The sequence below is a fragment of the Chlamydotis macqueenii genome, chromosome 4 (assembly GCF_036417535.1).
Source record: "Chlamydotis macqueenii isolate bChlMac1 chromosome 4, bChlMac1.mat, whole genome shotgun sequence".
Taxonomy (NCBI): domain Eukaryota; kingdom Metazoa; phylum Chordata; class Aves; order Otidiformes; family Otididae; genus Chlamydotis; species Chlamydotis macqueenii.
In genome coordinates, this window is record NC_141559.1 from 50255636 (window position 1) to 50273252 (window position 17617).

A 17617-nucleotide genomic window follows, 5' to 3' on the forward strand; every position below is an offset into this window, starting at 1 on the left:
TTTCTGGAAGACAACAATCACGTATGTCATAATTTACCTACATGCAACCCGTAGCCAAATTTTGCACATGATTCCTCCTCAGTTTATTTTAAGGCACTTAGACAGTAGCACAATAGCAATGCTCTATCCTTACCAGAGACATAAATGAATGGGTAGCTATGCAGGTGTCCAACTAAAATGTTAGTAGCCAGCACCAGAATTTTACTGAAACTATAATTATGTTTCTTTTGAATACATGATACTGGAATAAATCTCACAGTTGCTCATCAATTTATGCATTATTAATTAAACAGGTCAACAGTTCAGTCTGCATTATTTATATGAGTTTTTTTTAAAGGCTGTATCTATGCTTCTTTGACAGAAGCCTTTCTAAGAAGAACACACTGCTTACTAACTTAGAGATGGGAACCTGTAACAATTCTGATAGATAATGACCAAAACCAGCATGTATGGCAATATCACACCCATGCATACCTCCAGTAAATGAAACAACAGAGATGTCACTTAAGATTAAAAAGCATGAAAATCCCTGCAGAGAGCAATTTGCTGTCTTAGCCTCACAGTCCCACTGTCTACAAGACAACAGTGTTCACATGATGCAGACTTTCATTTTACAGCAATAGTATTCTTATTTTTGCTAGGTGGCAGAGATTTTAAGATCTAAGAAGGCTTTAGGTAGGCTGGATAGAAATGAGAACAGAGGAAAATTATGTATCAGACGTATACATATACTTTCACTAAAGTGGTAGATAGAACTACACACATTATTGCCCACATCTTTTTGTCCTAACAAGAACATCCGTGTCAACTGTGACAATGCTGTTTCTCTTATCTCTTTGCTGGCATATGATTTTATTTAGACTATAAAAACAACAGAAAGGTCCCTTACCTTTTTCTTCATCTATTCGAAAAACTCCTACACCAGATCCATCTCTGATGGAATATCGAATCTCCCCATCTCGTCCTGCATCTTCATCATAAGCAGATACTGTCATTACTGAAGAGCCAACAGGGGCATCTTCTTTTATAAAGCCTTTATCTGCAAATACAGAGAACCGTGGGGGGTGCAAGTTTTCATTCACATCAATTATCTCAACCTCAACATAACACGTAGAGGACAACGAAATGGGTTTTCCTTTGTCCTTGGCCCGCACAGTCAAGTTATAAAGCTGTTTCTTTTCATAATCCAGTCTTTGTACAACACGTATTGCTCCACTTAGTTTGTCAACATCAAAGGTGCCATCTCCACTGTCCAAAAGACTGTATCGTACTTGACTTGACTGGCCTAAATCAGGATCATAGGCTTCTAGCCACGTAATAATAGTTCCCTCAGGAAGATCTTCCCGGATTTTCACATGGTAATTTGAAGGAATAAACTTGGGAGGATTGTCATTAACATCTTCTACAGATACTTTCAAAATAACTGTTGAAAATAACTGAGGTTCTTCAGTAGGTTGGTCCCTAGCCTCTATTTTCAAGAAATAGATGTGCTGTTCTTCACGATCCAGAACCCCTACAACTTCCACAACTCCTGTCACAGCATTAATAGTAAACTTGTCTGTATCTGTAAGAAGAGAATATTTCACTTCTCCATTAGCCCCCAAATCTTTATCAGTAGCTTCAATTTGAATTATTTCACTGTCTGGCTCTTTGTTTTCACTCACTTCAACAAAATAGCTGTCTTGCAGGAACTCCGGTGGGTTGTCATTAGCATCCAAAATCTTTATATCTAAAAGGTGCCAGGCAGATTTCTGTGGTATTCCAAGATCATAGACAGTAATATTTAGAGTATATTTATCTTTCACTTCTCGGTCAAGGGGAGATAAAATTTTCAGCACTCCTCTTTCCATATCAACAATGAAACTACTATCTTCATTACCTCCAGAAATAACATACACTAGCTTTCCATTGAAGCCAGTATCAAGATCAGTAGCATTCATAAGTATTATGCTGGAGCCCACAGGTTGGTCTTCTCTTATCTCAATGCTACTAGGAAGAGTACTTCTAAACTGAGGTGCATGCAGATTCACAGAGTGAGTGTCAAAGAAAACATCATCAACTTCTCCACGACTGTGCAATTTATTTGCTTGTAAGAGTTTCTCTGCGAGCATTTTGGCAACACCAGTTTCTTCACATTGCAAGTTGACCGGTTTGCGACTAGTAGCTACAGTTATGTTGATATACAAGGGTTTTGCAAAGTTTTCTCCATCTGTAGCTGTAATTTTCAAACTGTGAAAAGATATTTTAGCACCTACGCCATCTATTAGTGACTGTTTGAGGGAAAGCACTCCAGAATTTGGATTTAGGCTAAATAAATCCAGTTCATTTCCAGATTCAATTTGGTATCTCACCAACTGGAGCTCATCAGCATCAATGGCAGACACAGTTGTTATCTGTTCTCCAACACCAAGATCTCTGGGGATTGTTCCCTCACAATTTATTTTCTCAAACAGGGGTATATTGTCATTCAGGTTATTTAAAATAATAGTAACAGGAACTTCAACTTCTCGACGATATGGAATACCCCAATCAGAAGCTCTAATCCTTAAATTGTAAACCCTTGGCATCAATTCATAATCCAAGTCTTCTGAGGTACTAATAATCCCACTGAAATGGTTAATCACAAATGGCAGAGGATTTAAGTTTGCAATGCTATAGGTCACATAACCATTCTCCCCTTCATCAGGGTCTTTTGCACTTACTTTCATGACACTCGTACCTATTGGCACATTCTCATCGAAGGAGGCTTTATAGGACGTCTGAGTAAATTCAGGAGGATTACTATTCATGCCTAGTACCTTAATTAATACTTTTGCAGAAGCTCTTCTGTCGCTTGTCACAACTTCAAGTTCAAAATGGGATGCATATTGTGCTTTTATGGGTTCTAAAGTGGTAATAAGACCAGTGTGAGTGTTTAAATTGAATTTTACTTTACTCGGTGTATTTTTAAATACATATTTTACATGTGGGTAACTAGGCAGAGCTTTCACCATTATCACAGGTGTGTTTGGAGGGGCAAATTCACTTATTTCAGCTCTATATATCTCTTTTTCAAATCTGACAGGCCCAGACTTAAACAGTGGTGATGTCACATGAACAACCTTTACAGAAGAAAACTGTGGGGGATTTCCTTTATCTTTAGCTTGAAGGGTAAGGTTGTACCCAAAAGGGTGGCTCTCCCAGTCGATGTGACCAACTGCTTTTATTCTGTATTCTTTACCTCCTGGAACAGATCTCACTGTTTTGAACTCTTGAAGTGGATCACCTGCAACAATATTTAATGATGCTATTTCCCCATTTGAACCCTGATCATTGTCCTCTACAGTTACAATTGCGTAAGTTGGATCTTTGTCTGATTCTGACGGAATCAACGTAACAGCTGTAATAACAGGCGCAAATTCGTTTGCTTGTTCTACGTGAACAGTTAGTTTTGCCATACTGCTTATGCCACTGCTACCATACAGCTTCAGTCCACGGTCCACCGCAAGAATTTCCATCTCATAACGCTTAGTGTCCGAGTAGTCAAGTCTACCAGTTAGAACTACCACTCCACTAGTTGGATGTATAGCAAACACATCCGTTCTTTCTTTAAAGCTATAGTAGAACTCTCCATTTGTTCCTATATCTGCATCTGTCGCACTGACTCTTGCGATACTGGTCCTTATTGCTGTGTTTTCAGGCAAAGAAACACTGTAAGATGTTGGAGAAAACAAAGGCCGCAAGTCATTTGTATCCAGTACCTGTATCCTGACCTTCGTGCGTGTTTCAGCATTTGTATTTTTTTCAACTGCTTTAACAGTCAGCATATAATGGTCTTTTACCTCTCGGTTAAGGATAGCTGTATTTCCTCCCTTGGTCCGTATTCTCAAAAAGCAAAAGTTTCCAAGAACATATTCTTCAGCTTTGAACAAGTTCTCATTGTCACCAGAAATAATTTTGTATCTTAGGTCCCATAATGGATTTGTAATGTAAATGCCCATTTTCACTGGATGCCCAACATAAGTCTTGGCTGCAGAATTCTCATACACAGTGGCATTATACTGTGCTTGTGTAAACTGCATTGCTGGAGCATGATGTGGCCTTTGATTTCCTTCACAGTTTCCAAAATGCTGCACCAGCAGCATCAGCAGCAACAGCATAGTCAAGTATCGTCCCATGGCAGCAATTACAAAGAAACCCTGAAACAAGAGAAAGATGTGTTAAGACTTATGACTGTTCAAATATTATTCAAATAACCTTGATGTTTAGTTTAGAATTCACGGTTGAAAGAAAACTAGAAGTTACACATTCTAGGTTTTATTCTTTTTTTTTGCAGAAAGTTTCAACATGATTTACAGTAACAGAAAAGGAGATAAATTAAAACTCCCAAAAAATGCCAAGAATCCCCAAGATCAAAAGTCTAGGAATTACTACCATGACATAAGGGGAACACACAGACTTAACTTCAAATGAACAACTCCACGAGGCAACACGTTAGAAGAAATATGCCAGTGCTGTCTGCTTTAAGCTAGTGAAAACTAATCTAGAGTAGTGAACGTTCACTCCAGTCCCCTACTTTGTATGTGACATTGTCTTCTGAAAGAAAATTATTCTCCATCATTTCACTTGAATTGTAAAATGGCTGATGTCCAACGATGTGGAAGTAAACTGCAAGAGTTGGCTTGAAATTGCCATGAATTCTTCAAAGTATCCTATGAGGACATGTTCCAAGAATTATAAAAATTATAAACAGATAAACATTTTTATCAAGCATCACTAAGCTGTAAAACCAATAAGGACATATTCCTTTATTCCCCTCTCAGAACAGATCTGAAACAAATTAATACCAAGAGCTAATGAGAACAGCAATCTATCAAAATAACTGGAGGAACTATTAAGATATGTTTCTCAAACACACTCCAGAAATGACAGGGAAGAAGCCTAAAACAGCAAAACAGACATGGAGACACACCCTCACTGGTTTTCCCTTTTGAAGAAGGCAGTCTATTATTTCCAATGCCTAAGTCCAGGCAAGACTGCAGTAGGAAGAAAGGCAGAAACCTCGGGAACAAGACCTTTGGGATCGCCCTCTTCATCCAAGTTTATAGCAACAGTCTTTACTCCCCAAAGTCTCACAGGATAATAAATTAAAGCTTCAGAATGCTTCCTCAACAAGCCCAAGCTTTCAAGAAAATCTTGGGGGAAAAATTTCTTTTCAGCAAGTAGAAAGCAATCTGGCTTTGACTTTATTACTTTGATTAAGTAGTACATATTCTTTTCTTTCACCTTTCCCTATTTATCCCAAATATTTTTCCCTTACCTCTCCTTTAGCCTTCTTCCCTGGCCAGTCTGTTATACAATTCATACTAATTCCTAATCATACTCTCAACTGTACTCTTTCATTCTTCATGAGCTTCTCTCCCACATTTTACCCCTGTTTTGCCCCCACTTTATCTCTGGCTGTCAGTCTCTCCCCAGTGCCCATCCTCACACTAGCTCTGTTTGTCTCAGCTCAAAAGGTATCACATTATGTTGCCTCCTTCCTCCACTCATATTTTTTCTTACAGTTATTTCTCTCTCCCTTATTTCTTCCAGCTCAGGTAGATACATGAAAGATTGCATTGGCTGAAATTCCATGGACTGCCTCTGTCCACTATAAAGTATTAGAGCAAATTAATCTACTTGTGTCAACAGTTCACTTCAAAGCCTCAGAAGAAGCTAATTGTGTCACAGCCATTAGTAAGTCAATGATTTTGCAAAGAGAAGAATTTAAGACTCAGATACACACAAAGTATAGGAAATAGTGGAGAAGAGTAATGAATCATTTTGGAAGGAAAAAAAATTGCGTCTGTCTTCCAAATCTAGCAATTAAGTTACATGATCAAAGCTATAACCATAGCAAACAATAAAAAGTGAATGAGCAAACAATAAAAAATGTATGAGCTTTTAAAAGTCACTAGCTGGTGCCACTACTTCTAAAGTCTTAATGCTGGATGAAGGAAATGTTGGGAGGGCAATGAGCGTGAGGTCGGAACAGCCACCATTTCGATGGGTTAACAGTATTATTCCTCCCCTACCTACTCTTCTTCCCAGGCTATGATTTGTCCTGGGAATAAACAGACACTTGGGACTGCAGGTCTTCACCCCCCTAACATATTGCCAAGTAAACAAATATTTTCACCAAAATATTCTCCCAACAACCAAAACCCCGCAATAAAAAACTGATATTAATACTTCCAAAACTGAGCAATTTAAGATGCCATTAGACTGTCCTAAAAGACATGTTAAGAAATTATTGCATCATTTTTAAGTAATTAATAGAAACAAGTTATTTTACTCAATCTTGCTGGAATTTTGGAAACTGTCTATTATCAAAGACTACTTAATGATCAGATCTTATGCTGATCTGATCAGGTCTTTCCCTCTTTTTTCCCCTCAGTTACACTAGGATTTTTCAACTTTTTTTTTTTTTTTAATTTGTGCTGAAGTCCAAAACCCAGCTTCACCTCTGATACTATGGCATCCTATAACTCACTGGTTATACTTATCTTTAGCAATAAGCTGTCTGAAGTGGTGTATTTATTATATAAAAACATTCCCTGTCTGTATCTTTTATCATTTGCTCCTCACATCTCAGGCACACCAGACACAGTGTGCACCACACTATAACGCATTAGACTGCATTAAGATATCCAAACACCTAATTAAAATTCAAAGTTGGACACGTGTAGGTTTTACTATTACCATAAATATTTTCCTGTGCCATAACACCTTAAGCACTTTTCGCTGCTTTTGTCTAATAACTTCAAGCAGAGGTCACCCAGAACTGGCAACACGCAGCCTTATTACACATGATGACGCAACCACCAGCAAAAGAATCCATTCCTCAGCAGCAACTTCTAAGATCTGCTGAGTCACAATCGAGAGCTTAAGAGCATCTCTCAACCGAACAGTTAACTATGTTAGATAAAAACAAGTTAGTAATTTCTGTTACATGGCACTTTTTCCATCTTGTCATAATTTACAGAGCTACTGAAAACTAAAAAAATGTTGATCTAGGATTACCTAAAAATCAACATCATTGATAAATATGTAAAGTATTAAACAACGCCAGTTGTAAAGACAGTTAACTCCTAAGGGAAAGTATGAAAGTGTTAAGATAAAGTGATAATATGTTAGATCTAAACTCAGATGGCTCATTACAGTAAGCCAGAATGATTGAATTTCAGAAACATTTTAGCCAAAGGCTACACTTTGAACTCCTAAATTTTTTATTATCTTTGGAATATGATCAGTTTAGGATTTTCTGCATCCTTTTGCAACACATAAGGCAACTGCTTGCTTAACAAAACATCATAGCCCTAGGTTTAGAAAAAGTGCACACCATATTTATTCTGAAGAGCTACTTCCAAGCAAACTTTGATTTTCTATTTGGAAATTATTATTCTGATAATTTTTATCTATATGCTTATCCAGGTCATTTATATTTACATTCAGCAGGTAGAAAAAGAACCTAAATCAGGCCATGTAGCCCAAGCTGCGATGAGTCTTAGTCCCATGGTTCTCCCTTTTCTACATGCAAGATCTGCCAGTTAAGTCCCGAAGGACTTCCTGTAAGACTAAGCTACATCATTTATAGCAGCAGAATGAGACTCTGCGAGCACGGCCTGCTACACTGCTCTAGGGAAACACCAAAAAGCATTTTGAAAACTAGAAGAGGTTCCTTAGCGCTGTTTCTACAATGCTTGTCTAGTGAAAACTTTCACTAACTTTTCACAAATGTAGTGGGGGTTTCTCCCTATATGTGCACCAGCTTCTTTCATTTGAAATGTTAAGTTATTATCACTAAAATGTCTCCACCAATCAAACATCATCTATTTACTTTAAAGGTCAATTTTGACCAGCAGCACAACTCACGTAATTGGACACAAATACACTGTGAAAAGTTATTACTGCATTAACTAAACTGTCGTGACAGGGTTCCTATTGTAGAAGTCTACAAGAGATTGTGTGGCTTTGCGGGCTGGACTAACTGCAGTTATGCCTACCCTTTCAATCGTTTAAAAGCAATTATTTACGTAGTTTGATTAGAAAAAAAAGAAAAATCAGGCTTAGTTGTTTCAACATGCCTAAGTTTCCAATCAAAACACTCAACAGCATCTTTCGCTTTTCTGGGAGGGAGGGGGATCTGTCTATTTTGGTACCCAGAAAATTAACACAGGATAAAAGCGTATGGTAACATTACTTTAGTAAAGCTGGTAAGTTATTTAAAAAATGTACATGGTCACAGAGATTAACGTCGCAGTTTCAACTTGTGACTAAACTCCAGCAAATTTGATGCTTGTATTCTTCACATTATGAGTTAATCTCATGAGATACTTTGATTTATGCTTTCGAGATCTTTGCTGTTAAAAGAAAAATGCAGCAGCTGTATTCAAACAGCATGCAAAGATTCTGACTCCTGAGCGAAACAAAGTTTCACACGAAGAATTTTGACCATTTATCTCTACGGCAGTTACTTAGTAGTGTATCTAACACTGAACTCACTAGTTGTGCAAGGAAAAGCAGACCTCCAGTCTCTGTGAATGAAAGAGGTTTGATCGAAATTTAACCTGACACCTGAAAGTTTGTGACGACAAAAGCAGTTTTACTGAGCTTGAACTCAGTTTTAACCTTCAAAAAATTCAAAGATGTACATCTCTGAGGGTTTAAAGCGATTTTACGTTTGCATACTTGCACTGATAGGAGTGATAACTTAGCCATGTAAAGTTACTTTGCATACTAAGTTATAAAGCCCAGGAGATTATCCTACTACCGGGACGACTACTAAAGCTCGCCTTCCAGTCTCCTGAAAGTAAGATTTTAGGATTTCCCAGAGAACAAAACAAAAACTTAAAAACTGTTTTGGTTTAGAGAAAGACAGCAGAGGTGGTGAAAGAATACAGGTAATACTTCCCATGCAACTGCCTAGGAACAACTTGCACGCAAGCAGTTTAAACCGCAGGAAAATCTGCCGTTAGAAGGCCGCATTTTTTAGCTTATTATTGCGTTTCAAAAAAAGTTTGCAACGGGGGGGTATTATCAGTGGTAAGACACACCGTCGCTTGCTGACACGACGAGACTAAAAAGCGCACCTTTCAAACAAAGATCTGTTTTGTTCCAACTGCTGCAAAGATGGGGAAAAAAAAAAAAAAAAAAAAAAAAAAAGGCAGCAGAAGCCGGCTGATGTGTTCCGCCGGGGTCTCCGAGGGAGCCGCTGCCAAACGCCGCTCCCTTCATCCTTCGGAGGAATCCGGCGAGGGACGCGGTGTTAAAGTGCGAACAAAGGAAGAAAGTCACCCCGAGGAACTGCCTGGCCGCGAATCGCTCCTGCCGGCTTTCCAGGGAATTCAGTTGGCGGTGCCCCATCGCACGCAGCCCGAGACACCTTGCCGCGGGGGGGAAAACGCCACCGCCACCCCTCACCCTACACGCAACTTGCCGGCAACCTGCCGGCTGAACCCCGGCCGGCTCCCCCGCCGCAGCGGAGGGACAGGGGGGGTTGTGGGGCAGAGGGGCGCCAGGGCCCGCGACGCCCGGCAGCCACCCCGGCCCAGAGCGGGGGTGCGGACGCGGGGGGGGGGGATGTGAATGAGGGGGTCCCGCAGCCCCTTCCCGCCAGCCGCCGCAGCACGAGGCGGGCGGCCTCGCCGCGCACGCCGGCCTCGCCTCAGCGCCGCAACTTCCCCGAGGGGCCCACGCCGCCACCGCCACCGCCCCCTCCCCCCGCCACCAAAACTTCTCCCAACTCCCTCCGGCTGGCCCGGACCCGCCGGGCCCCACCGCGCCTCACCTCTCCGCGGGTCACTGTCTGCGGGGCGGGGGTGGGGGCACGGGCCGGGGCCAGCCCCGCATGGTGCCCGCCGCGCCGATCCCCCTTTTTTTCTTCAGCAGTGCGCCTCGCCGGTGCCCCTCCGCCCGCGCCGGGTCGCCGCGCCCCCCCGCCGCCGTATTCCTCCGCGGCGCTGGACGGCCGCCTCTCCGGAACTCGTTTCTGCGGCGCTCCGCGGGCGCGGGAGCGGCGCTGTGCCCCGCAGCCGGGCCCCGCCGGGGAAGGGCGAAACGCGCAGAGGAGGAGGGCGAACCACAGCACAAGCTGGTCTTCCCAGTGTCCCAGCACTCACAGCGAGAGACACAGCGAGACCGGGGTTGGAGGGAACCCTCTCACCTCCGCCGCACTCACCCCTCTCCAGCCCGGTCGGGGCAGCACGGACGGGAGTGCCGGTCCGGGGACGCGGGCGGCTTCGTGTGTGGCGAAGTCGTCCCCCCGACTCCCCGCCGCCCTCGGAGAGGCTACTCAGAAACTTCAGAACGCTGCTGTGGGGGAAGTGTCTTACAGGGAGACAGCCGGTCCTCGCTGGCGGGGCTCTGCCGTCCGAGCAGCAGCGGGTACCCGGGAGGCACCGAGGACTGCCCGGCGCCGACCGCAGCGCCCCGGCGGCCGCTCCCTCTTTCCCCGAGCGGGAGGGGGCGCGGGCGGCCGCCCCCGGGCCGCGCCGGCGGGCTTGGCCTCCCGGTCTCGGGCCTTCGCTGATCTGGGTGAGCCGCAACTTAAGTGAGGCCGTGCGCAGGGGAGGTCTCCCCGCAGAGGCCGAAACCGACAGACGGCTACCGCGGCTCCCCGCCGCCCTTTTAAGGAGTAGCTCCGTGCCCCGGTGCCGAGAAAAGCAGCGGAGGGGGGAGCGCGCGCGGGGCGGGCGGTGACACCCCTCCACCCCGGCCCGGGGAAGGGGGTAGGGGCTGCCGTCAGCCCTGCTGAAGCGGGGGGTCTGTCGGCTCGCCCGACGCCAAAGATTTAACGCTCCGAAATGGTACTGGGAGGGCTTCCTGCTCATTAATTAGTGATCACGCTTAATAACGATGAAACGTTTGCCTGGGGAATCCCGACCCGGCGGGCCAACGGCGGAGCCGGGCCGCGGGCGGGAGAAGCCGGCGAGGACGCATTTACCGCCCGTTAGCCCCGCCACGTCCTTTATCGGCCAAATGAATCAATAAACCCAGCCGCGCAGAGGGCCCTGCTGTAACCAAAGCCTCCCGCCCCCGGGGGCTGCAGATCAGAAGAGACCGACCCCTTCTAAAACCGCCGGCTCCCAAATTCGCCAGCCCGCAGGCTCCGCTGTGCGCCCGCGCCCCCTCCCGGGACCGCACCGGCCGCCCCTGGCCAGGGCCCGTTGCCCCGCGGCGGGGGCGCAGTTCCGCGGCGACCGGCCAGGGGGCGCCGCGCCACAGCGCACGGGCGGGCGGGCAGGCACAGCGGCGGCGGCCGGGCCGAGCTGAGCTGAGCTGAGCTGAGCCCAGCCGGCAGCCGGAGGCGCCGAGCCCGGCTCTGGCTGCAGGGGGTTGGGTCGGGAAACCTGCGTGCCGCTCGCTCCGCGAAGGTGGCCGGGTACCCTCAGCCCCAGGCACGCGTAGTTTTGGGTAAAGTCGGTGTGGGTGTACATATCGGTACTGATAGACACAGAAACATGCCTGTACTACACACTTAGAAACTACGGGTTGAAGCGAAAACCTGAGTATTTCCAATAACGCAACAAACTACAGCACGGAAACTCTCATGGGAGCCACCCCTCCAAGCACCCTGCTGATGATAAACTCATTAAACAAAGAACTCACCAGACCCGCTGGACCCGGCGCTCTTCTCCCAAAGTCCGCTCCAGCTCAGTTCATCGCCGCACGGTTCCTCTCCCCCTTTGTTTTTTGTCTTTTGGAGGAGAAGCGAGAAATGCCCCGGTACGCACACACCTCTAGAGCGTCAACCCCTCCGCGGCCCCGGCGCTCAGCGCGGCCCCAGCGCGCAGGGAGCGCGGCGCCCGTCCCCATCGCCACAGTGCGGCATGTCGGCTCCGACCCATCGGCGGCTCTACACTGGAACGGGGGTGGGGAGGAAAAATAGAGAGGGGGCAGGGGGGGGAGAAGGAGAGGGGAAAAAAAAAAGACGACGAAAGGGAGGGACAGATCCAACTTTTTAAGACATGTCCAGGCAAAGAACGAGCAGAGTTGAGGAGTTGCAGCCGCCGAGAGAGTGAGCAAGCTGCGCCCGATCGCTGATTCCCTCCCTCCTTCTTTCCTTCCCCCGCCTCTCTCCCTCCCTCCTTCCCTCCCTCTCCCTCTGTCTTTTTTCGCACTCTGTCCGTCCCCCTCGGACCCTGCTCCCGGCAGCACCACCCCCTCCCTCTTCCCACCGTTGCAGCGGTGCGCGGCGGCAGCAGCGTGCGCGGCTCCGCGCGGGTACACTGCCGCGCACTCGGGCGGCTCGCCCGCAGGTGAGGCGAGGCGAGGCGGGGCGCCCCGCAAACCCCCGCCGCCCCCGGCCCCCTGCCGCGGCCGCCGCCGGTGAGGGGCCCCGCTGGCTCCGCCGCCGCAGCGCCGCTCGGCTCGGCGGGATCCCGCTTTCCCCGCCGCACGGCTCCTCCGCAGCGGGGCACAGCCGCTAAAATAATCGGTGACTCCCAGTGGGCTGAGCACGGGAATCTCCCGCTCGCTCCCAGCCTCGTTAAGACTGGAATAGTTCTCCTCTCCTTTTTTCTTCTTTTCTTTTTTTTTCTTCTTCTTTTTTCTTCATTTTTTTTCCATTTTTCTTTTTTCTTTTTCTTTTTTCTTCTTTTTTCTTTTTTATTCTTTTTTCTTTTTTATTCTTTTTTCTTTCTTCTTTTTTTTCTTTTTTCTTCTTTTTTTTTCTTTTTCTTTTTCCCTGTTTTCCTTTATTTCTTTTTTCCTTTGTCCTTGTTTCTTCTCTCTTTTTTCCTTTTTTTCTTCTTTCTTTTTTCTGTTTTCTTTTTTTCCTGTTTTCCTATTTTCCTTTATTTCTTTTTTTCTATTTCCCTTCCCTCTTTTTTATTTTTCTTTTTTTCTTTTTTATTTTTCTTCTCCTTTTTCTTCTTCTTTCTCTTATTTTTCTTTTTTCTTCCTTCCTTTTTTTTTTCCTTCAGGGGAGTTGTATTTTTCAAGGAACAGCAAAGGGTTTCCACTGTCGTCCCCCCCCCCAAAAAAAAAAAAGCAAAATGACAGCTCCTTCTCAAAAAAATAATAAATCAAAATCAATCAAGCATATTTATATTGTGGTTCTCCTTCGTTTAAAGTAAGCCCCAGCCATTTTCTCCCCCTTAACACTGTCTGCCTAAGTGGCAGGAATCTGAAAGCAGGCTCCTGAGTAGGTCCTGAATGGTGAGATTTATGAAATTTTGGAAGAACTACAAAAACTGCTTTAAGAGTTATTTACTTGAGAGATAGTGTAACACCAAATTTGTAAAGCACTCTGAGAGTCTCAGAAGGTAAAATATTCTTTTATGACACCATGTATCCCTAAGAACCTTAAAGTCATGACCTTCCTCCAAAAGTCAAATTGACTTCTGAAGACATTGGATCGTTATTTCCTATAAGATACACCATTAAATTCTGTCAGCCAAGTGAGCATGCAGTATATTCTCTGTTAGGAAGAGCAGATACAAACTGCAGTATATAAATACTAAGTACATTTCCAAACAGGGCATACAAGCCAATTCAGAATGATCGCTTTGAATGAACCTGTCTGGAAAGTTTAATGTCAAAATTCTCTGACCTTGTAGATTTCCACAACAGACACAGCTGATTGATTTAGTTAGCATCACAGTTACTTTTTGAGGACCTGTCGTAGTTCAGCCCCGATCGGGACCAGACTACGCAGTCTCTCTCTTGCTCACCCCACCCTCCCAGAGAACAGGGGGAGATGATATAAGAAAAACGGCTCAAGGTTTGAGATAAGGACGGGGAGAAATCCTTAAAGTTACCGTCACGGGCAAAACAGACTCGACTTGGGGAAAACTATCCATTTATTTCTAAAATTAGCAGGAGAATGAGACAGGGAACAAGATAACCTCCCCCCACCCCTCCCTCTTCCCGGGCTTAACATTATCTCTACTACCTTCCCCTCCCGAGCGGCACGGGGGGGGAAAAGGGAATGGGGGTCGCGGTCAGTTCATCACGCGTTGTTTTACGCCGCTGTATGATCATCGGGGGAAGAACTCCTCACATTCCTCCTCTGCTCCAGCGTGGGGTCCCTCCCACGGGCCACAGTCCTCCGTGAAACTGCTCCGGCATGGGTCATCTCTTCCACGGGGTGCAGTCCCTCTAGAACAGCTGTCCCAGCGGGCCCTCCACGGGCCACAGCCTCCTTCAGGCCTCCACCTGCTCTGGTGTGGGGTCCTCCACGGGCTGCAGGTGGATCTCTGCCCCTCCGTGGACCTCCATGGGCTGCAGGGGGACAACCCGCTCCACCATGGTCTTCACCACGAGTTGCAGAGGAATCTTGGCCAGGAGCCATATTACTCCTCCCCCTCCTTCTGAACTGACCTTGGCGTCTGCAGCCGTTCCTCACAACAGGCTGGCAGACGTCTCTCAGGATCCTTTTTACATCTTATTCACTTCTCATCTCCTCTCCACTTCTTGCAGCCGGGCCGGGCCGAGTTGGGCCCAGTCGGCTGCCCGGCGGGAGGCCAGAGGGTGAGGCCTGCAAGGCCCATGAGGCTCGCGCCTCCCCCTCTCTGCCCCCCGCTCAGCTTCTTCACATCTTCTCTTCTCTTTTTCCTGTTTTCCCCTACTTAAATACGTTATCGCAGAGGTGTTATCACGGGACATTCTGCTACCAATTGGCTCAGCCTTGGCCAGCAGCAGGTCCGCCCTAGGCCCGGCCGAGTCCACTGAACAAAGGGGAGCGACTTCTAGCAGTTTCCTACAGAAGCTACCACCTTAGGCCCCCCCTCACTAACAAAACCAGAACAGGACCCTAAATGGAATTATACTAAGTCCTTATCCAAATGATCTTTCCTTCTGTGAAAACTGCTTCCAAGTGAGCTTCATAAAATAAATAGCATTCCAGAAAATAACTAAAAGGGAAACACTTTAAAGGCATTATAGTTAAGGGCTAGAAATGAGTGTAAGCCACACTCCTACTCCATAAGGTTGCAATTTTGGAGTGTGAAATTTGCTGCGTTTCAGATTCATGGCTGTTGATTGCTGAGTTAAGTAACGAAAGGCCAGAGCAGCAGGTTGTTTAGATTTTGTTTAAACTTTAATTCTCAATGCCTGTAGAAGTACAGTGGTGGTTAGTTGAACTAACCTCCTGTAAGTGGGACAGAAGCATCTCTCAAAAGTAGCTGCTAAAGATAACCCAAAAACCAGGGGCTTCTGATTTGGATATCCTGCTATGCACATGCTATGCAGACAGTAAGTACTTCAGATGAAGAATAAAGGGATATGCCATCACTCTCTAACAGTGGGTTATGGTGCTTAGCACTTCAGGTAGAGTGTTGGAGCCAAGATGTCCAGGCAAGTGTATTCATAAGTTCTCTTGATATATATAGTTTTACCTTCTAAAATAAGTTTCTAACATCATTAATATTATTGACAAACTCATTCTGATAGTCACTGAATATTCCATTTTTATTTCATGTTTTCTCTGCCCTTTGATTTTTGTTCTTGGAAATAGTGTCAATAAAGCTGTTATTATTATTGTTGACTGCCTCATTTAAAGATTAATCTTCCTTGGGTATCTTTTTGATATGTTAGCCTAAAGAAAATTAATGTATTGCTACATTTTGCTAACCTATAGGAAAGAATACTTGAAATCATGCTTCAGTGTCTAGGGCACCATGCATTGCTCTGAAAAACTTCCAGTCACAACCACTGTAGCAAAATATGTTCGGTGTTCCCTGTCATCTATCAATATATCCTTGTCCTTATGAAACTACCTAAGCTGAAACAAGTTTTAGCTCAGCTATCAATACAAACATAGTTCTCTGGATTAGGCAGTTTTCTTTTAAGAGAAACATACTTCAGCTTTGGAATTATGTCCCAAAAACTAAAATAAAAATCTGGTGTCGGACTGTCAGCAAACAATTGTGTTAGAGGACTCTTATAATAAAATAATAAGACAATCAGAAATTATATTCCCACATAATAAAAATAATCATCATCTCCTTGTAAGGCATTATGGCACTAACACTCTTCTCACTAATTTACCTCAAAACCTAGCCTCATAGATCTCAACTTGTTTGCTATATATTTAACAAATAGGACCTGATAGATCAACTGGGTAAGTCAATAGAACGGAAGTAAATATTGAAGTCAAGTGTCCTCCAGAGAAATTTTCCTGCTACCATCCCCAGGTATGCACGTGGGGAATGATATCTCAAGTACTTTGGACTGATCTCTCAGCTCCCATTTTGTAAAAGATAAGTTATTTTAAAATTGTAGGGATTTCAGCTGCATAAAGCTTTAGAGACCAAAATTGCCACTTTGAATTACACTGGCTCAGAGATGGCAAAGGTGAGGATAATTGTGGCCTGATCTCTATGAGGGCGAAGGAGTTGCAATTGCTACACCAAGTGCAGCTTCAGAAAAGGCACTTTCGAACACAATAGCCGCCTGTGACTCAGGGGCAATCAAGGGCCCATCAACACTGAGCCTCTGTGGCAGAGGGCAAATACATCTTCTCAGTAATGGGGTCAGGTGCGGTTTGAAGGAAGCTCTCCATCAGTTAAATATGAACAGATCTGACATTAGTTTTACAGTAAGAATAAAATTAACTACAGTACAAAAAGCTCACACAAAACCTGTACACTATCTAAATTGTGTTTACACAGAGAGAGGGAGGCTGCTCTGGCAGCTCTGCTCCGGCAGCTCTGCTCCAGCCATTCTTCTTTTACTCATCTGGCCCCAATGTCTTATGACAGCACTTCAGGAAGAACTCCCAAGCATCTCAATTAGTTGTAGCCTCTGGAAAGCAAAACACGGCGAAACAACTCCCAAAAACCTGGTAAACATCCTCTCCCTGGCCTGCAGTCAAGGATGTATACTCCTTTACTGCTCTATTTTGTTTTCTCTCTTGTAAATGCAGACCTGGGGAATAAAAAACAATTCAGCCTTTCTGGCTGTTCTTACCTACTCTCTGCAAACTTGGGTTGAACCACAACTGTCCATTTCCCCCATCTTCTCCTTTCTAGAGGGGAAAAGGGGGCAATTTGTATGAGGCACACATTTGAGAGAGTGCTGGCATTTTTCTACCTAAGCCAAACTTTTGCAAAACCCCTGAAAATCTTTAGTGTTGCCTTTGCATGCATCTCTATCGGACAGAATCTGAGATTTTCATATTTAACTTTTCATAGTTTAATTATTTTTATTGACTTTCTTTTACCCTAGAGAATTCTTACTGTGTAAAATATCACTGACTATTTAATTAGGTACCTTTTCACAGTGCTTTTCAAGACTTTCAAGGCAGCAATGTCAAAATAATAGTCATATATCAGTGTCGGTACAATGAAATGCTGAACAATCTCAGCTACTTGACAATCCATTGTGTGCCCTGTGAACCTAAAGAGGAGTTTACTGAGGCAACTCAATCATTAGACCTACAAGCTACTGCTATTTGTGGATATATGCTAAATAAACACATATGCAATAGTAAAGAAAACTCGGGGCAATTCCATAGAGGAAAAAAAAAAGAAAAAATACTTAAAATATTATTTAATGTTTCTAGATGCAACTAATTTTTTGAGTACTAATGCGAGGAGGACACCCAAATATGTGAACAGTTATTTTCTGAGCCTTTGAACTGGCAGAGGCA

At 44.8% G+C, this 17617-nt stretch overlaps 1 protein-coding gene across 4 annotated transcripts in view; it reads right to left on the reverse strand.

Moving 5' to 3' along the window:
- Positions 1 to 4157, reverse strand: part of FAT1 (FAT atypical cadherin 1) — a 104293-nt gene extending 100136 nt beyond the window's left edge. For all 4 annotated transcript variants that reach the window (XR_015258481.1, XM_086747115.1, XM_086747114.1 and 1 more), the window contains exon 1: positions 890 to 4157. Coding sequence is in view for 3 of the 4 variants with exons in the window: in XM_086747115.1 (XP_086603241.1) it covers positions 890 to 4157 (3268 nt within the window). In the remaining variant the exon portion in view is untranslated. The remainder of the gene's footprint in view (positions 1 to 889) is intronic.
- Between the last annotated feature and the right edge of the window lie 13460 nt (positions 4158 to 17617).